Source organism: Bufo gargarizans, chromosome 1 (genome assembly GCF_014858855.1).
Source record: "Bufo gargarizans isolate SCDJY-AF-19 chromosome 1, ASM1485885v1, whole genome shotgun sequence".
Lineage (NCBI taxonomy): Eukaryota > Metazoa > Chordata > Amphibia > Anura > Bufonidae > Bufo > Bufo gargarizans.
In genome coordinates, this window is record NC_058080.1 from 411,540,914 (window position 1) to 411,562,588 (window position 21,675).

Below are 21,675 nucleotides of genomic sequence, written 5' to 3' on the forward strand. Positions count from 1 at the left end.
CCAAAAACATGGGCCCGGATTTACAAATCATAAAGATGGCCTAAACTTAGGCTGAGTAGACTGCACTACATTTATCATGGGGTTGAGGCTGGATGGTAAATCTGGTGCATGGATAAACACCGTTCTCTTACTGTATACCAGGGAGCAGCAACCTCCGTCACTCCAGATCTGATGAAACTACCACTCCCAGCATGCACACTTCCTTGACTTTTGTCAGAACTCCCATAGAATTGAATGGAGCATGCTGGGGTTGAAGTTTCCCCACAGCTGGAGTGCATGAGGTTGCTGATCCCTGCTCTATACCAACTATTGCCTTGGGCAACATGCACAAGACTGTATAGGTTTTGCAGTTGGCAAACTGGTTATCACAAAATACTAATAACTTCCACATGAAATCAGCATTTTTCTCAGTCCCATTAATAAAAAAAATAGATTTTTTATTATGTTTTATGGACATCGGTAGTGTGTCTGAGGCTTTACTTTGAGACATGATATTCATCATGAAATCTTCTCAAACACTTATCCCCTTCTCAAAATATTTTCATTTTTTACCCTCTGTGCTCCAAAACACAACTTTTCCCCTCCATTTACATAGCATGGCAGGAGAGGCCCATTCAGCAAATCACTGGCCTTACTCCTCTCAACAAGAGGTTGGCTGAGTGGGCCTTTCTCAGCATGTCAACCTGGTACAGGAAGTGGAGAACAGTGGGACCCAAACTTCTCCTAGGAAAACCTCTTTCCACAACTGGTAACAGTCAGTTGACAATGACAATGTTTTATAAATTTCATGAATGTCTGTGAGAGGAACGTCACAACACAGAGCTTTAAAAAAGGTGCTCAGAGGGTAAATACAAGTATTTACTAAAATAGTCAAGTTAGGAGCGTTGGAATGCTTTTAACAAGAGATGCCAACACAACATTACCACTGACTTACAGGGAAATGACTGCATGTACAGTACACACATTTCACTTAATATAAAACCCTCAAACCAGTTTTAAATGTAATGTTTTCTTACCTCATGTATGGATCTACACTCCAAAATTCAGATTCCAGCAGTACCTCTGCATGATTATAATGACAAAAACATATCAATAAGTATCGAGACATACAGTAGGAAGCTGCAGAATCAGCAAGAACTTGAGCCTCATATTTGAATTGTTCATTATCTTAGATAATGGTTTAAAAATTAAAGCTAAACACACAGGGTACATTCATACGAGTGGATGACATAGCCTGTTCAAATTCTTAAAGGCGCTTTCTGGTACTTAGATATTGATTAACTTTCCTCAGGATAGGTCATAAACAGCAGATCAATGAGGGTCCAAACCCTGAACCTGCACTGATCAGCTGTTTCAGGCAGCTACTAGCATCAGAAACAATACCATAGATAGAGCTGGAAGTGTAGCATCCTGCTCCTAGAAGTCATATACAGTATACTGCAAAGTGCAAAAGTATATTGCTATCATGGTATGTCTGTATTTCAGTCTGTGCCTCCACAATTTTTCTGCAGTGTGTGGACCGTCTCTTGTGGTTCGCAAATCCATTCAAGTGAATGTTTCTGTTTCCACAAGTGGCTTGCACATGGACAGTGCCCATCGATGTCATGGTAAAAAGGGGGCTGCCAGAGCCCATAAGCAATGAGCAATTCCATCAATACAGATTAAAGCGCTCATTGCTGGAGCGCCAGGAGCTGCAGTCCTGTCACTTAGCTCCCCATGCTTTGACTCTCCTGCATTGAATGGTGAGGCAGGAAGCCTTCTGCTCCACCATTCAGCCTGCGGAAACAGATTGCGCTGCCTGCCTGTGTGGGAGGAGTCTTTATCCTGGCAATCTGCCTAGGCTCCTCCCACACAGTGCTGCACAGTGATCTGTATCTGCAGGTGAGAGCTGGATCTGAGCATCAGGAACGGGACAAAGTGAGTAGTTACTGTTTTTTTTTTACACAGGGGAGAACAGAGGGTATGAAGGGAGCAAAATTGGCATTGATGCTATGGAGGGGCACAGTGGGCATTACTACTGTGAAGAGGTGGGCATAACTGTTAAGGAGCACAGAGTGGGCTTCACTACTGTGAAGGGAGCACAATAAAGGGATAAGTACTTTAAGGGGACACAATTTGGGCATAACTATTGTGAAAGTTGCTCAATGAGGGCATAACTGTAAGGGGGTACAATTTTTTTTAATATTTGTGGGGGGGGGGGGGGGCAGAGAAAGGACCCGCCCTGGGTGCCAAACACCTTAGGCACGCCACTGATTTTTAAAAAGTGCAATATATTAACAGTCTGAACAACATTTAGTTTTGCAAAGTTTTCAGTGGTGTTTTTCACTGCATTTCGTTCCACTCTTGGTGGTTAAAATGTTGCAGTCAAATTTTAAGTCTATAGTAATAGCGTTCTGGTTCATGTCACTTTGGAGTCGGCAGTCTTTTTATCAAATGTGGCATGCTCCAGGTATGGCATTTAACCTTTTTTTCCTTTTTTTTTTTCAAAGGATTTGCAATAAAAAATAAAATAAATAAAATATTGGCAAAAAAACTTGTACAAAACAAAATATAAAAGGTTTATCGTGCAGATTTAAGGCCCTGAGTGGATCAGCATTTGTGAGAACATTCATTACCAAATAATTTAAGGGTTCATGCACATGACCAAATTTTCCTTCGACATACAATCTGCAATGTTTGCAGATCGGATGTGGACCAGTTCATAAAAAAAAAAAAAGGATAGAACATGTCTGTATGCCTATTCGTGTCAGTTTTGCGGACAAGGATAAGACATTTTTGTAGGAGTTAAAAAAAGAAATGCCAGTTTGTATCTGTGTTTTGCGGATCTGTGATTTAGGGACCCAGAAAATAGATATGGTCATGTGCTTGAGCCCCAATGCTGTGACACCTGTCTCACAAAAAGTTTGCTGTGTTGCAGTACATTTGTAGAACTCAATGGGGTCGTAACACAATTTACAAATTGCAGCTTCTCCAGAACACAAAATAAGATTGTGTCACAAAAATCCTGCAGGTTTGGACTTTATTTTCAAATTCTAAGGTTGCAGTCACATCAACTTGCATATTGTGACGCAACCCTATTCAGTCCTATGACTGCCCTGCTGCACAGCAGTCCTTGTTCTTGTGATGGGTGTTGGGGCCAAGATTACCATTTAGCTCCAGCCTAAGGCATCATGCACATGACCATATATATTTTGGGGTCCGCAAAAAACGGATCCACAAAAAATACGGATGGCGTCCGTGTGCATACCGTATTTTGCGGAACGGAACAGCTGGCCCCTAATAGAACAGTACTATCCTTGTCAGTAATGCGGACAATAATAGGACATGTTTTTTTTTTTGCGGAACGGAAATATGGAAACGGAATGCACACGGAGTAACTTCCATTTTTTGCGTACCCATTGAAATGAATGGTTCCGTAATGGTCCGCAAAAAAAATGGAACGGACACGGAAAGAATATACATTTGTGCGCATGAGGCCTAACAAGGCAGCAATTGCCTGACGAATGAGCAAGCTCTTGTATATCAGTTAAAGAGGACCTGTCACCACAAAAGCCAGTGCAATCTGACAGCACCATGTTATAGAGCAGGAGAAGCTGAGCAGATTTATATATAGTTTTGTGGGAAAATATTGTGGTTCAAGGAGGCAGTGGTAGCAGGCAGTCAGCATGTGATTGGTGGGGGGAAAATGTCATACTCGGCGGTGTGGCAATTTTTCATTGAGCCGCAGGAGGACATCAGCATGGCCATTTGCAGAACCTGTGGGCAGAAGGTAAAGCGTGCAGGAGCTAGAGTGTGATAAGGAAAAAACAGGCAGATGACCCCGAGACACAGTAGCAGTATGCAGTGGAGATGTAGCAGGGGGTCCCTCCAAGTCTGTTGCGCAAATGGCCCTATGCATGCTCGGTTGCTTGTGTAGTGACAGCCAAATTGTCACAATTCAGCATGCATAGGGCCATTTGCGCAACAGACTTGGAGGGACCCCCTGCTACATCTCCACTGCATACTGCTACTGTGTCTCCTCACACTTTATAACATGCTGCCTGTAGATATGACTGTATTTTAAATATGACAAGTTCCCTTTAACTATATTATCACTAAAAAAAGCTTATATGCTTCAGCTTCTTCAAAATAATATTCAACCTTGCTGTAAAAAAAACTTATGCATATATTGCTGAATCAAGAAGGGACCTTACCTCCATCTTTAAGTGGTGGCAACTCCTTCTCAATCAGTTTGAAGTCCTCCAGTTTAGGGGCACCTTCAAAGTGTCTCACCAAAGTCCATGATTTTGATACAACCATTTTAGACACTATACAGACATGAAAGAAAAGAAAGACCTGGTGAATCATGTAGCTATAATATGAACATACAAAAATACAAGGAAGAAAATCGGAATTAGTCTTACCGACAGAGGTTGCACTACAATTTTTCCGGAAGAGAAAAAAATACTCCTCTTACCATTTTTGAGGAGTATTTTACCCAAGGAGGAGTATGAAATTTGCAGTAATTCAAATACATAATATATAGGCCTACACTTGTTCGCATTTACATTGGAGGCTGCGTTTGGAACCTCTGTTGCAGATTCTGTCAAAAAGACCAGCCTTATATGCAGCACTTTTTTGTCTGGTAAAAAGACAGCTCCCAAACGGAAACTGAACAGACTCCATCATGGTAAGGGGGGTTATTTCAGCTTCTTCCCTGTCAGCTAGACTAAGTTCACATTAAGTTTTTGTCATACATTTAATGTACACACAAAAAACACATATGTTAATAGAAGCCGCCATACTGTGGCATCTGTCACCATAGAAATCCATTGCAAAAAAAAAGAAAAAGTATATATGTAAGCCTATACATTTTTCTGCTGGACTTTACAAGATGGAAAACATGGTAAACTACACTTTCCTATCCTTCAGAGTCCTGCAAAAAAAAAAAAAAAAGTATACTTTATTATTTTTACAATGGAACTCTATGGTGATGGATGCCAAAGTATGACATCTGTTAACAAATACGTTTTTTTGCGTATGTTAAACTTATGAAAAAATAGCCTGCCTGCATTCACTACATACATCACACACACTGCACCATATACATCAGTATGAGATGTATGAAGTGCAGGGTGTGATGCATGTGGGGCAGGGTGTGATGCATGTGGAGCAGGGTGTGATGATCACACACTGTACTACATACATCACAAACTGCACCACATACATTACACCCACTGGACTACATACATCACAAGCTGCTGCTGTCACCTTGTTCTGTGCCTCTATCTTGATGTCCGGACATAGTCATAGTCTTCTTGATTTCTGGGACATATCTGCTGTGGTCCTTGAGCAGCGCGCCCTGCTCTCGTTCGTACAGCCACCCTCGGGAGCCGGCTCCTCCTCCTTTCATCTCCCGACAGCTTTCCCTGCTGCAGAGATCTGTATTGCTCCGACGCCCACCCAAACTAGAGCTCCGTTCTGTGAGGAGCTTTGCTATTGGTTATTTCAGGCAGTATCATTGCGCTGCCTGTGCCGTTCACAGTGCTGAATGTAGGGGGAAAATCTAAGGCATAAAATGTAGGGAGTAAAATGGCCTGAACAGGCGTCAATGATGCTTTTACAGGCGTTATAGCGACCTCTGCTTACCTGTAATTCTGTTTCCATGAATTCACCATGACAGCACCACAAGGAGATTGACCCCTGACCTCTGTAGGGTCAGGAACAGAGAAGAGATTAAATTGCCCCCTCCCACCACCGTACCCCAGTGTTTCAAAAATTACTAGAGAGGCTTAAATATAGACAAAATCTACATTCATGGTATTACTTCACACCAACAAATATTACAAAGAAACTTCAGATAAGGGAAAGGACTAATGTGGCGTCATGGTGAATTCATGGAAACAGAGTTACTGGAAAGACTAACTCCGATTTTCCATAATATCACAATGACGGCACCACAAGGAGAACTAAAAAATTATACAACTTGGGGGAGGGCTACTGCCTGAAAGACCTTACATCCATAAGACAGGTCGGAATATTTAGAAAAATCTAACCTATAATGTTTTATAAAGGTATGCATATTGGACCAGGTCACAGCCTTGCATATCTCGTGGTGGAATGAGCTCTGATGTTTTCTGGAGAAACTAAACCCTGAATTTTGTAACAGAAAGAAATTGTATTCTTGATCAATTTGTGTCTGTGTTGTTTCTGGTAATGGCCACACCCCTTGCTTCAGGTGTTGCTCATTTTACCTTCCTTATTTATTGTGGCTTCTCCCACCATGCTGTGCGGTTTATAGCTTCAGTCTTGTTGATTGCTGGTGTTTGGATCTCGGCAGAGTTCCAGTGCTTCCATAGCCATTTGAAGTTAAGTGTCTTCTTCCCCTTTTGTTTATTGTGTGGGTTTACTTGTGTTGCTCTTTTCCCTGTCATTTGTGTTTTGGCCTGAGGGAGACTCCTGTTGTCCTACCGTTTGGAGGAATAGGTTGTCTCTTGTCCTGACATTAGTACCAGGTTCCTACAGAGAAAGTTAGGACTTTAGGTTCTTGTGTATGAACTCACTCACTCAGTTTATACTTGCAGTCAGTCAGGACTTTGATTAGGGTTTCTCTAGGAGGTGATGTGCTCCTTTCCCTAGTTTCCACGCATTTTCCCCTCACCCCTTTCCTTCCAACGTTAGGTGCGGGTTTCCCTCCCACACCAAAGCGTGACACCATCTTGCAATGGAGGATTTGGAAACCATCTTGCTCTTTTTTATCCCTGCAAATTGGATATGGAGGTTATCGGCCCTTCTGAACTCTTTGGTAACCTCTAAATACTTTAACACTGTGCGTCCAACATCTAGTGTATGAAATTCACGCCCCTTTTCATTTTAAGGTTGGTTACAAAAGGAAGGTAAAATGATTTCATGATTTCTGTGGAAGTCAGACACAATCTTGGGAAGAAAAGCAGAGTCTAGTCTTATAATATATAGTATAATGCTATCATCAGATATTCTAAGATAAGGTTCCCTGATAGAAATAGCCTGAATCTCCCCTAACCTTCTAGCTGATGTAATGGCAATTAAGAAAACTGTTTTTAAAGATAGAAGCTTAATAGGACAATCATCAAGGGTTCAAAAGGACTCAGCATCAACCAATACAAGGACTGTATTTAATTCCCAAGCAGGAGTACGAGTTTTCAAGGTAGGTCTCAATCTAGAAGCTGCTCTGATAAAACGTCTAATCCACCTATGAATGGCCAGGTCGGTATAAAAAAAAGGCACTAAGTGCAGAAGCCTGAACCTTTAAAGGGGTATTCCCATCACAGACTAGTGTTGAGCGCGAATATTCTAATTGCAAATTTTTTTCTCGAATATCGCGATTTCGCGAATATTTAGAATATAGTGCTATATATTCGCGAAATCGAATATTCATATTTTTATTTTTTTTAATGCTCCAGCCAGTGCCCGTTGCCGCTTCTGCCGACTTCCGTGCTCATGGAGCGTCCCCATCACCATGGGAACGTCTCCATATACTAGAATGTACTGTCGGATTTGAGAATTACATTGAAATTGCAATTCGATTGCTTCAAGTTATAATAATCGAATTGCGATTTCAACTTAGCACAGCTATATTACATATTAGGCTAGAATTAACAAATATGGAATAAAGCTGTGTTAAGTTGAAATCGCAATTCGATTATTATAACTTGAAATAATCGAATTGCGATTTCAACGTATTTCTCAAATCCGACAGTACATTCTAGTATATGGAGACGTTCCCATGGTGATGGGGACGCTCCATGAGCATGGAATATAGCATTACTAAGTTGAAATCTCAATGCGATTACTTCGAGTTATATTAATCGCATTGCGATTTTAACTTGGACCTGGTTTACTATGGTTGGCTTCAATGGCTTGGTAGAATTAGCAAATATGACGAATGTATTCGTCATATTCCACAAAACGAATATACCAATGTATTCATCATATTCCACAAAACGAAGATATTCTCCATCTTCGTTTTAGATACCTATTCATCAACTTCGCGAATTCTAGCAATCATATAGGAAAGTTGACTATAGAGACAGCTAAGTTTAATTCGCTATGCGATTATATTACTTAGCTTTTTTTTTATAAATAGAATAATTATAATACCTGATAATTATTATAATTATTCTATTTATAAAAAAAAAAAGCTAAGTAATATAATCGCATAGCGAATTAAACTTAGCTGTCTCTATAGTCAACTTTCCTATATGATTGCTAGAATTCGCGAAGTTGATGAATAGGTAGCTAAAACGAAGATGGAGAATATCTTTGTTTTGTAGAATATGACGAATACATTCGTATATTCATTTTGTGGAATATGATGAATACATTCGTCATATTCGCTAATTCTACCAAGCCATTGAAGCCAACCATAGTAAACCAGGTCCAAGTTGAAATCGCAATGCGATTAATATAACTCGAAGTAATCGCATTGCGATTTCAACTTAGCACTGCTATATTCCATATTAGGCTAGAATTAACGAATATGGAATATAGCAGTGCTTAAGTTGAAATCGCAATTCGATTATTATAACTTGAATTAATCGAATTGCGATTTCAACTTAGTACTGCTATATTCCATATTCGTTAATTCTAGCCTAATATGGAATATAGCAGTGCTAAGTTGAAATCGCAATGCGATTAATATACCCCAAAGTAATCGCATGGCGATTTCAACTTAGCACTGCTATATTCCATATTAGGCTAGAATTAACGAATATGGAATATAGCAGCAACCAGGTCCAAGTTGAAATCGCAATTCGATTAATTCAAGTTATAATAATCAAATTGCGATTTCAACTTTTTACGTATATATTCTTAATATTGCAATAACTTCGTCTTTTAGAATATTCGTAATATTGCTCTAACTTCGTCTTTTAGAATATGACGAATATTCTAAAAGACGAAGTTAGAGCAATATTACGAAATATAGTAAAATACACATATAGACTGTAATTTAGCTAATAGACTGCTATAGTAATTTTTTTAACAGTGTACATATTTTACAAAACTTAAGTTCAGAAGAGGCAAAAAAAATTAGAGAAAAAAAAATGATTATAGCACTATATTAGCTAAATTACAATCTATATGTGTTTTTTACGAAATTTTGTAATATTGCTCTAACTTCGTCTTTTAGAATGTTCGTCATATTCTAAAAGACGAAGTTAGAGCAATATTGCGAAATTTCGTAAAATACCGTTGCCTTATACTATTAAAAGAAAAAATCGCAATACGCGATTAATTAAATCGCATATTATTTGCGATAATTGGAAAAATTACGAATATTCGATTTCGACGAATATAACACGAATATTCAATCGAATATTCGCGAAATATCGCGAAATCGAATATGGCACCTCCCGCTCATCACTATCACAGACAATGGGGGCATATCGCTACAATATGCCCCCATGTCTGATAGGTGCGGGTCCCATCTACAATGAGAACGGACCTGGGAAATGAACTTGGGGAGCACTGTGCAGCGCCCGCTATTAATTTCTACCGATATTCAAAGTGGATGGTCTAAGACCTAATTCCAAACCTTGTTGTAGAAAATCTAAGTGCCTTGGTAATATCTGTCTCCAATCATTGCACCCTAACCTGTCCTGCTTGCATCTGTCTGAATCAGAATAGACGGAGATTTGTTCTAAACTACTCCTTTGAATAGATTTTTGGGAACTGTCCACCAGGAGAGAGATGATTTTACTAAGCCCAGAATTAATATCTTCCGGTCTAGAGATCTTTGTTGTCTGTCCCATTCTTTTAGGATCCAGATCTGCATGGTGCCATAGTGGGATACATAAGGTCAGAAGACCCAGTATGCTCATTGGCTCCCTTATAGAGCATCTCCTCCTCTTCTGAAACAATCTGATTTTCTCCCTGAGTTGATATATTTTGTCTTGGGGAAGGAAGGTAGTCTGTTTCTGAGTCCAAATCAATCCCCAGAAATGTTGCACCAGCTTGGTGAATACCGTCAGAGCTGAGGAGATTCCGAATTGGAGGGCTGTGAACTGAAAATTAAGAATCTGACCTTCTGTATCCCTGACCGACAATTTTAGAAATTTCTGAGATGAATTGGAACATGATAATATGTGTTTTTTAGGTCGACTGTGCACATTCTGAACTTCCTGTATGAAATGTATTTGTTCAGACTTTTTAGATTTATTATTGTCTTAAATTGGCCCTCTTTTTTCTTTACTAAAAATAGTGTTGAATAGAACCCTGTGCCTGTTGGGATGGGGGGACAGGGACTATCACTCCTAGATTTAGCAAATCCCGCAGTCCTTGACAAACATTTTCCTAAGATTTTCCTGAACCTAGAATCGTAATCAAAAATCTTTTGGGAGGGACTGAAGAAAACTCTATTTTGTAGCCCGACATTATTTCTAGGGCCCAAGGGTTGGATGTTATTATTTCCCATGGAAAGGTTAATTTCTGCAGCCTCCCACCTATCTTGGCGTCATTGTTTGTCGCCAGATTTACTTTGGGAATTAGGGAGGAATCCCCTCCCTTTACCCCCTTTTGGGTAACTCCAGAGGCCAGATTATCCTTTTCCCCTCTAGGACCTGTCCTGACTAGAATAGGGACGAAAGTGATATTTCCTTTTGTTTAATCTATCCTCAGGAAACCCCCTTTTTCCTATTGGCCGTTTTCTCCAGAATCCGTGGCGGATCCAGAGCCTGGTCTTGGGAGGGGCACTTCCTCTTCATCCATCATACAGTGGGCACACGTCCAGTGCCCGTATATTGCGGACCCGCCACAATACAGCCACGGCCATGTGCATGAGCCCTTACACATGGTAAGCTTAGATATGTGGTTCAACAGGCAGTATTACACATGATAAGCTTAGATGCAGTAGCTCAGCAGGCAGTATTACACATGATAAGTTTAGATACAGTAGCTCACCAGGCAGTATTACCCATGATAAGATACAGTGGTTCAGCCGGCAGTATCATACACAGCCTTTGGCTGCTATCAGTAATATTTTCTTTTTAATCTACCACTGCATTTCCAGTAACAGCCTTCCCAGCACACAATGACATCACATAGATATGCTATTTTGACCTTCTCATCATCGCCGATTTTTGCAGACAGGTTTAGCTTGGCAGGAAGTAGCCGCTAAGCCTGCCGATCTATCAACCACCTAGAACATGACATCACATTCTGCTTCTGCTGTTGAGATGCTAGTCACGGTGTCCGTGGGCGGGGCGCAGTGGAATGGGTGGAGGTCAGGGGCGTTGCTAGGGTCGAAAAAGATCCTGGGTCCAAGCCCCAATGAATATGGCCCAATTCTCTAAGTCCCCACCTCCCTCCACACTGCATTTTGCTGTACTTGCTATACAGCCCCACATACCTCTTACATCCAGTGACGTCTCTTTGATGTAGATGACCTCTTTCCTCATGTTCTCCTTTCAGACCTTCAGACCAGACCATAATTTTTCAGCCATTTTTTATCTCTGCAGTTTGACAAAATAAATCTTAGTTTACTACTTTTCCATCATCCTCCCATCTTCTAGACAAATCATCATACTACCCCAAATACTGTTCTTCTGTGCTCCCCAATATTATACTGTAGAAACCGATAAACCCCTGATAATACTAGTAACACACAGAGCCCCCCATATAAAATACCCCTTCTTTGTAGCCTCAGTAGAAGCCCCCGTAGTGTTCCTCTCCCCCCCCCATATAAAATACCCCTTATTTGTGGCCTCAGTAGATGCCCCCATAGTGCCCCCCAATAATGTGCCAGTAAGAAGTGCCCCATAGATGGCCCCCAATAATGCGCCAGTAAGAGGTGCCCCCATAGATTCCCCCATCATGTGCCAGTAAGAAGTGCCTCTCCATGCCCCCCTCAATCATGTGCCAATAACAAGTGTTTCTCCATGCCCCCTGAATCATGTGCCAGTAACAAGTGCCTCTCCATTCCCCCCAATCATGTGCCAGTAAAAAGTGCCTCTCCATGCCCCCCCCTTTCAAATCACGTGCCACAATTATTGGCCCGTATAAAAATAAAAAACACTTATACCTACCTTCATGGCAGCGATGCAATGCAGGTCTCTTCCGGCCTGTATCCTGCACTGTACGGCTCAGGCCGCGCGCAATGACGTCATTGCGCCGCCTGCACCATTTCTAATAGGCTGCGGGCCTTGTGCCGGCAGCCTATCAGAGGAACAAGGAAGGGAGACGCCTCTCCCTCCCCTGCCCCGCCGCAGCACTTCCATCTGTATGGCTGTCCTGGGGACGGTGATACAGATAACTATGGAGATGAGCGCTTCCACAATGGAAGCGCTCATCTCCCCTGATCCGGTTTCCGCCCTGACTCTCACTATATTCTCCGTGTGGGGGGGCCATTGACTCGTTGCCCCCCCCTCTCCGCGAGTGTGTTATGAGCTGATTTTGATGCAGATTTTGATGTGAATTTGTCTCGAAATTCCTTCATTGTTGTGTTGCAGCAAAATGTGAAAAAAACATATGCCATCTGTTGCAGATTCACTGTGGCCAACTCAAGTGTGAATATCTCCAAATAGAACATATGGACACCTTTACTTTTATGTCATTATTTATCACTTACTAGCAGAAGGAACCGGCTTTGCACGGGTATATCTCATCTATTTCATGTAATGTTTGTGTATGCCATGAAAAGATATCCACAGGATTTACTTTATGCTGTTAAAGATAAAGCAGGGCGCACTATAGGGTAATACCGTTGGTAGACAGGTAAAATAAATGGTTCCAGTACAAGGCTCACCTTTGATGGTTGTGCTACCTGTAGGCATAACTCTAGTGAAAGCTTGTCAAGATGTGTACTGGAGTCACGATTCGCTGGTGGATCTGCAGCCGCGAAGGGATACCTGAGGTCTCCAAGAAGTGGTAGGATACAGAGGTAAATAGATAAGATATCCCAGGGCGCAAGAATCCAGTCCAGATGGTGATAGTGAAAAGATACTTTTATTGCAGTTATTGCAGTTATGCACCTGATGAAGGGGAACTACTCCCCGAAACGCGTTGTACTTCTGCAATAAAAGTATCTTTTCCCTATCACCATCTGGACTGGATTCTTGCGCCCTGGGATATCTTATCTATTTACCTCTATGAAAAGATATCGACAGTATCCCCCTTAACAGCAATCTCTACAGCACCCCGCCCCTTAACACTGACTTCCATAGCGGACCGTCCCCTTAACTGTGACCTCCACAGTTCCCTGTCCCCTTAACTGTGACCTCCACAGTTCCCTGTCCCCTTAACAGAGACCTCCACAGTGCCCGCCTCCTTATCAGTGACCTCCACAGCAGCCCGCCCCTTGAACAGTGATCTCAACAGCATTCCGCCCCTTAACAGTGACCTCCACAGCAGCCTGCCCCTTTAGCAGTGACCTCCAAGCTGTGTAGCTAAAACCCCCTTTGTTTACATCAGTTAAAAGGCGTATTAGTGGTCACTAAGGGATTAACATTGGCCTCTACAACAATCTGCCCCTTAAAGGGGTTGTCCGGGTTCAGAGTTAAACCCGGGCAAACCTCCAGTTTCATCCAGGCAGCCCCCCTGACTTGAGTACCGGAGCAGTTCATGCTCCGATGCTCTCCTTTGCCAGGCGCTACATAGAGCAGGGCAAAGGCATTTTCAGGCGTTCCGGTGACGAACCAGGCTCTCCATGGGGCTGCCAGGAAGTCCCGGTGACGTCTCCAGCACTGATGGGCGAGCTTTAGCCCATCTGAGCCGGTGACATCACCGAACACACTCCCGGGCGGAAGCCTCTGCCGGGGAGTGTGTTATTGTAAACAAAAAAGCCCTTGCCCTTGCGATCTAGCGCAGGGCAAGGGAGCACATCGGGGCATGAGATGCTCCGATATTAACATCAGGGGAGCTGTCGGGGTGAAAATATGGGTATGTCCGGGTTCAGCTCTGAACCCAGACAACTAGAGATGAGCGAACTTGTGTTTTATGTTCGGCGTCTAAAGTCCGGCTTCCGGTTAGCGGAGAATCCCGATATGGATTCCGAATACCGTTGTGGTCCCTGGTAGCGGAATCAATAATGGCCGATTATTGATTCCGCTACCACGGACCACAACGGAAGTCGGAATCCATATCGGGAACCATATCGGGATTCTCCGCTAACCGGAAGCCGAACTTTAGACGCCGAACTTAAAACAGAAGTTCGCTCATCACTACAGACAACCCCTTTAACACTGACCTCCATAGTGGACCGTCCCCTTAACTGTGACCTCCACAGCAGCCTGCCCCTAGGGTGGCCAGAGGTCTGGTTTTAGGCCGGAGAGTCCGGCTTTCAACCTACCTGTCCTCCATCTAGCGCCTCCCTCAAGCCCCGGCAGCTGATAGTTGATTTTTACCTTCATTTTTTTTATCCCCATCGGCTGCAGAGTGGGAGTGGGTGTGGCTTAGCGGGACCTGGGGGCGAGGTTTGTAAGTCCGTCTTTTGAGGGTGGCCTGAATAGCCACCCTACCTGCCCCTGAGCTGTGACCTCCACAGTACTCCGCTCCCTTAGTATTGTCATCCACAGCACCCTGCCTCTTTAAGGCTGACCTACAGTAGTGAAGAAAAATGGCTGGGTTCTTATGGAAACCTGGTGTAAAACTGTGTGTATGTGAAGACTAAGGGCCTGCAAGCTTCTATTAGCTGATAAGGGTCATGTGACCAGGCTTCTATTGGCTAATGCATTTTTTGGAATCTCTCACGCAGGGATGTCCTTTTGAACAGCTCACTCTCAGACAGCAGCACTGTGCTGTCTGAGCATGAGCTGCAGGGAGAAAGTCACTCTCCCTCCCACCCCTACAGCTGACAGAAGTTGATTTTTACCTTCATTTTTTCAATCCCTGTTGGCTGCGGATTGGGAGGGGGCGTGGCCTAACCAGATTGAGGGCGTAGCTTAGCCGGACCTGGGGGTGGGGTTTTTAAGTCCATCTTTTGAGTGTAGCCTGAATGGCCACCCTACTTGCCCCCTGAACTGTCACCTCCACAGAACTCCACTCCCTTAACAGTGTCATCCACAGCTCCCTTCCCCTTTAAAGCTGACCTGCAGGCTGCAGCAGTGAAGAAAAATGGCTGGGTTGTTATGGAAACCTGTTGTAAAACTGTGTATGTGGAGACTAAGGACCTGCGAGCTTCTATTGGCTGATAAGGGATATGTGACCATGGCAGTTGGGATATGAAGAGAAAGACCTGCAGGCTTCTATTGGCTAATGTAGGTCATGTGATGTGCCATATTTGCATTTTTGGGGAATATCTCAGGAACGGTACGTGCTAGAGAGCTGTGACCCCCACAAGATTTTTTTCGAAGTTTCGTTGAAATCGATCGTTACTTTTTTGAGTGATCGCGGAACATACATACATACATACATACGTCCTTCTTTATATATATATATAGATAGATATGATATACAATGTAATAGTGTTATAAACAATTATATGCAAGACGCAGATAAGGAGCTTTCTCAGCAACGCAGCACACCCAGGAAGCTGTCATATGTCACAACACAACAATATACAACCGATGTGATAATGCAGCTACATAACCATACTGTAAAGTAGGTCATTGGCCAGGGATAGAATGATATCCAGAGATCGGAAAATCCTTTTCCAAACAAAGCTATAGGCTTTAAGCCTCATTCACACGTCAGTATTTCACGGACGTGTGCTGTACGTTTTCTCCACGGACAGCACACGTCCCGATTCATTTTAATGTGTGTATTCACACATCAGTGTTTTAGCACGGTCCGTGGGTCAGCGTTTTTAGCACGGATGCATGCTATATTTTGTCCGTGTTGCATCCATGTTGCATCCTTGTTTCACGGATCTTTAAAACTAGATGCTTTGAAAATTATTTGTTTAGTGTCAGTAAAACACGGATGCAACATGGACAGCAAAAAACGGACACACGCACCCAACGTGGATCCTTCACGGACAGCTTCATGGATGCATCACCGATCTGCATCACTCACGGATTTAAGCACAGACGTGTGAATGAGGCTTTACTCACACAGTCAGGGTTTTTGCATCAGTATTTGTAAGCACGCAAGAGGCACAAGTATTTCCATGACACCTTTCTCTATAGGTTCCACTTCTGGTTTTAACTTGCAAATACTGACCAAATACTGATCGTGTGAAACAGGCATTAGGAAAGGTTTCCCATATGTTCACCCTGGAATCTGCACATCATTTTACATGAGGTAAAAACTGTAAATCCACAGCATCTCGTGTTATAATGTGACTATCTGCCTCACATTTCAACCTGTAAACATTCTGCCTAATGTGATTATACGATAAGGCTGCTTTCACACTAGCTTTTCTCTTTTCTGGTATTGAGATCCAGCAGAGGATCTCGAAACCGGAGAAAAACGTAACTGAACAGAATGGAATTCTCCAAAATGCATTCCGTTCCTTTTGGTTGCGTTCCCAAGCTGCGGTTTTCTTTCCATCGTGGGATGAATCATGACCCACAATGTAAGTCAATGGAGATGGATCTGTTTTCTCTGACACAGTAGAAAACGGACCCATCCTCCATTGACTTTCAATTGAGTTCATGACGGCTGCGTCATTGCTATGTTAAAGATAATACAACCGGATCCGTTCATAACAGATGCAGGCAAAAACGCAAGTGTGAAAGCACCCTGACATGTGGAAATTTATCATACCCAGCACTCCAGAATTCTGACTTCAAAAATTTTTATAAAAAAATAAAAAATTTGACTTTTGACACTGTTTGGGTTACTGCAATTTGCAGACCTCAAAACACATACGGTCGTGTGCATGTAGCCTATTATTGAGAATTTGTGTTTGTTTTTAAAGTTGCACAAAGTAATAAACTCACTCCAGGAGAAGGATGGCATAAAAATTAAGCAGAATTTCTAAACAAATTGTTCAGTGTAAAGATTAACTAAAATGTAGCGAACGACATGCAGCCTTTGATAAATCTGGTACAAAGTACTCCAACCTACAGAGCCAAGAGTGCCATTATTGTTGAGTAACTGGCAATGTCTAGTACAGTTAAAGTGTAACTGTCATATTTTTTATTTATTTGCTAGTTTATTAGAGCTAGGCATGTATACCTGAGTTAGTCTGTCAATAATTGTCAATAGATCTATAATTACCTTATAATAACAGCTTTCATTAATGTCTCCTGTCCCTTTCCACTGCTCCTTTGAAAGACAGTTCCTATGGCTCATCTGTCTCCGGCTAAGAAGACAGGAAGACGGAGGGGTAGTCCTTCACACTGCATGCCTGCATTAGGCTTCAGAGTGAGGGGGCGTGTAACATAGTAAAATAGTTTATAAGGCTGAAAAAAGACATTTGTCCATCCAGTTTGGCCTGTTATCCTTCAAGTTGATCCAGAGGAAGGCAAAAAAATATGTGAGGTAGAAGCCAATTTTCCCCACTTAAGGGGATCAACGACCCCTCTCTAGTAGCTATAGCCTGTAATATTATTACACTCCAGAAATACATCCAGGCCCCTTTTGAATTCCTTTATTGTACTCACCATCACCACCTCCTCATCAAGAATCCTCTTCTATGTTTGTGTACAAACCTTCTTTCCTCCAGACGCAGAGGATGTCCCCTCCTCACAGTCCTGGGGATAAATAGATGATGGGAGAGATCTCTGTACTGACCCCTGATATATTTATACATAGTTATTAGATCTCCCCTCAGTCGTCTTTTTTCTAAAGTGAATAACCCTAATTTTGATCATCTTTCAGGGTACTGTAGTTGCCCCATTCCAGTTATTACTTTAGTTGCCCTCCTCGGAACCCTCTCCAGCTCTGCTATGTCTGCCTTGTTCACAGGAGCCCAGAACTGTACACAGTACTCCATGTGTGGTCTGACTAGTGATTTGTAAAGTGGTAGGACTATGTTCTGATCACGGGCATCTATGCCCCTTTTGATGCAACCCATTATCTTATTGGCCTTGGCAGCAGCTGCCTGACAGTGGTTTCTACATCATAGTTTGCCGATCACTAAAATTTCTAGGTCCTTTTTCATGTCAGTGTTACCGAGTGTTTTACCATTTAGTATGTACGGGTGACTTGCATTATTCCTACCCATGCGCATAACCTTACATTTGTCAGTGTTAAACCTCATCTGCCACTTATCTGCCCAAGCCTCCAATCTATCCAGATCCCTCTGTAGTAGTATACTGTCCTCTGTAGTATATATACAGTATACTGTCCTCTGTAGTATATATACAGTGTACTGTCCTCTTCAGTGTTAATTACTTTACACAGTCTAGTGTCATCTGCAAAAATTGATATTTTACTGTGCAATCCTTCTACAAGATCATTATTAAGTATATTGAAGAGAATAGGGCCCAATACTGACCCCTGAGGTACCTCACTAGTGACAGTGACCCAATCTGAGTGTGTACCATTAATAACCACCCTCTGTTTTCTATCACTGAGCCAGTTACTTACCCAGATACAGAAGTTTTCTCCCAGTCCGAGCATTCTCATTTTATATACTAACCTTTTATGTGGTACAGTGTCAAATGCTTTAGAGAAGGCCAGATACACAACATCCATTGATTCGCCTCTGTCAAGTCTAGAACTTACCTCCTCATAGAAACGGATTAAATTAGTTTAACATGACCGAACCCTCATTTAGCCATGCTGATATGGCGTTATTTGCTAATGTTCATTGAGGTGCTCCAAGATAGCATCTCTCAGAAAACCTTCAAACGGCATAAGAGACTGCTGCATAACTTGAGGCTGAGACAGTTTCCCTGGTATGCATGGGGGTGATGTGACAGACTGATGGGCTTGGTTTTCAGGCGCCATCTGTGCGCTTTCTGCAGAAGACTGGGTGGGAGATAATGTGAACGTGCTGGATCCACTGTCGGCCACCCAATTGACTAATGCCTGTACCTGCTCAGGCCTTACCATCCTTAGAACGGCATTGGGCCCCACCAAATATCGCTGTAAATTATGGCGGCTACTGGGACCTGAGGTAGTTGGTTCACTACGACATGTGGCTGTGGCAGAACGGCCACGTCCTCTCCCAGCACCAGAGGGTCCACTAACACCACCACGACCATGTCCGCGTCCGCGTCCCTTACTAGATGTTTTCCTCATTGTTACTGTTCACCACAATAAGAAAAAAATTATTTAGCCCAATGTATTGAATTCAAATTCAGGCCTTTTTTTACAGACACCTAACACTATCTGGCTATCTATTTAGGTACCGTATTACACTAATACAGGCACAGCAGTAACGACAGATTTAGCTGAATATAAATTGTAGGCCTAGTATTTAGGCGCTGGGTGACAGGTATACGTTTACAGACAGAATTAGACTTGGAAATGCACAGTAGCGTGTGTGTGAAGTTATTGAGAATGACCCTATCAGCACCTTCAATCTAATATACCCTTTTATGGATAGATTTAAAGTAAGTCTAATACAGCAGAAACCACTAATTTAGGGAATTGCTAAGTTGGGAATTGTATTTCAACCCAGAACAAAAACTGTGCTTTGGCGGACACTAAATAACTTGACCAGCTACAGCAATAATGACAGATTTAGCTGAATATAAATTGTAGGCCTATTATTTAGGCGCTGGGTGACAGGTATACGTTTACGGACAGAATTAGACTTGGAAATGCACGGTAGCGTGTGAAGTTATTGAGGATGACCCTATCAGCACCTTCAATGTAATATACCCTTTTATGGATAGATTTAAACTTGGCCTGATACAGCAGAAACCACAGATTTAGGGAATTGCTAAGTTGGGAATTGTATTTCAACCCAGAACAAAAATATATCCTTTGCCAGACAGCAGACAGTATTACAATTGGCTAGCCACAGCTGAAACACATGATTTAGGGTACTGCTATTTTGGCAATTGTATTTCACCCCTGAATAAAATAGCAAGCACAGCCAAGCCCCTGATGTAGGATATAGCAAAAAAATAACCACACTATTGATGGTTAAATGGACTTGGTGGCAGCTTGTGCTGGCGCACCACAAGACACAAAATGGCCGCCGATCACCCCAGAAAAAAGTGACATAAAAACGCTCTGGGCAGCCTAAAAACAGTGAGCAATTGAATAGCAGCAGTTCAATGATCCACAGCTGTAGATCGATCACTGACTTAAGTATTTTGGAGGAGTTAATCACTGCCTAATCTCGCCCTAACAGTCGCAGCTGCAACCTCTCCCTACACTGATCAGAGCAGAGTGACGTGCGGCGCTACGTGACTCCAGCTTAAATAGAGGCTGGGTCACATGGTGCTCTGGCCAATCACAGCCATGCCAATAGTAGGCATGGCTGTGATGGCCTCTTGGGGCAAGTAGTATGACGCTTGTTGATTGGCTGCTTTGCAGCCTTTCAAAAAGTGCCAAGAAAGTGACGAACACCGAACCCGGACTTTTACGAAAATGCTCGTGTTCGGGTCCGTGTCACGGACACCCCAAAATTCGGTACGAACCCGAACTATACAGTTCGGGTTCGCTCATCCCTAGTCGTAACCACTGAAACAAGCTGTGCATAATGTGATGGAAAAATGAATCCAGCCAGCAAAGGAGGCAATATGGACAATCATAATACATTAGTAAGTGGCTTGTATTAACTTCCTTTACATAATAAATGCTATTGCTGCAGTGAGACAACCCCTTTGATATGTATCAGTAAATGTTTAACTTCATAGAATAATATAATGAGCTTTCCTACTTGACAAGCAGTGCCACTGACCTTACAAAGGTGCCTTCAAATGCTGCACATTTTGATGCAGATATTTTCTTAATATCAGTTCCAGTAATCTGATATTGGTGGGAAGCTCATGGATTTCTGTGATCCCCATTCAGATGTTCTAAAATAAATAAAAACACCACACCACTTTCTTATGGCTGCAATGCTTTCTTAAAGGGGTTGTCTTACTTCAGAAAATTACATTTATCATGTAGAGAAAGTTAATACAAGGCACTTACTAATATATTGCTTCCTTTGCTGGCTGGATTAATTTTTCTATCACATTATACACTGCTCGCTTCCATGGTTACGACCACCTTGCAATCCATCAGTGGTGGTCGTGCTTGCACAATATAGGAAAAAACACTAGCCTGTATGAGCTCCCACTGTCCAGAGGCTAACACTTTTTCCTATAGTGTGCAAGCACGACCACCACTGATTGATTGCAAGGTGGTCTGTAATCATGGAAACGAGCAGTGTATAATGTGATAGAAAAATGAATCCAGCCAGCAAAGGAAGCAATATAGATAATAACAATACATTAGTAAGTGCCTTGTATTAATTTTCTCTACATGATAAATGCAACTTACTGATGCAATATGCGGACACCAGCTGTGTGCTACCCGCATCATGAATGTGGACCCATTCACTTGCGGAACGGAGGCACGGAAGCACTATGGAGTGCTTCCGTGGCGTTTCTGTCCGTGCCTCCGCACCGCAAAAAAAAGTATTTCTGTAACTTTAATAAGTGACCCCCTAGGTCTTTACAAAGTGACTTCCAACATAAAATCTGCTCAGAAAGGGTACTCACTACTCAGAATGAGATTGTGAGAGAGGTGACCTTTTTAAAAAGGCTGACTGTACATAGTCTTTAATGTAGATGCACACTGGTCATAAAAATTCTGGCCTTCATGAGGGATGGTCCTCTCAAAGAGGGATTTTCTCTGGAGATTTCACAGCATTTCCTTAGACACTAT

General features: G+C 42.4%; 1 protein-coding gene across 1 annotated transcript in view; it reads right to left on the bottom strand.

Moving 5' to 3' along the window:
* LOC122932172 (prostaglandin reductase 1-like) overlaps positions 1 to 17,179 on the bottom strand; it is a 35,656-nt gene extending 18,477 nt beyond the window's left edge. The window contains exons 1-3 of the mRNA XM_044286434.1: positions 17,116 to 17,179; positions 4,194 to 4,307; positions 1,017 to 1,062 (exon numbers count right to left, since the gene is read on the bottom strand). Coding sequence (XP_044142369.1) covers positions 1,017 to 1,062; positions 4,194 to 4,299 — 152 coding nt within the window. The 5' untranslated portion in view covers positions 4,300 to 4,307; positions 17,116 to 17,179. The remainder of the gene's footprint in view (positions 1 to 1,016; positions 1,063 to 4,193; positions 4,308 to 17,115) is intronic.
* Positions 17,180 to 21,675: the final 4,496 nt, after the last annotated feature.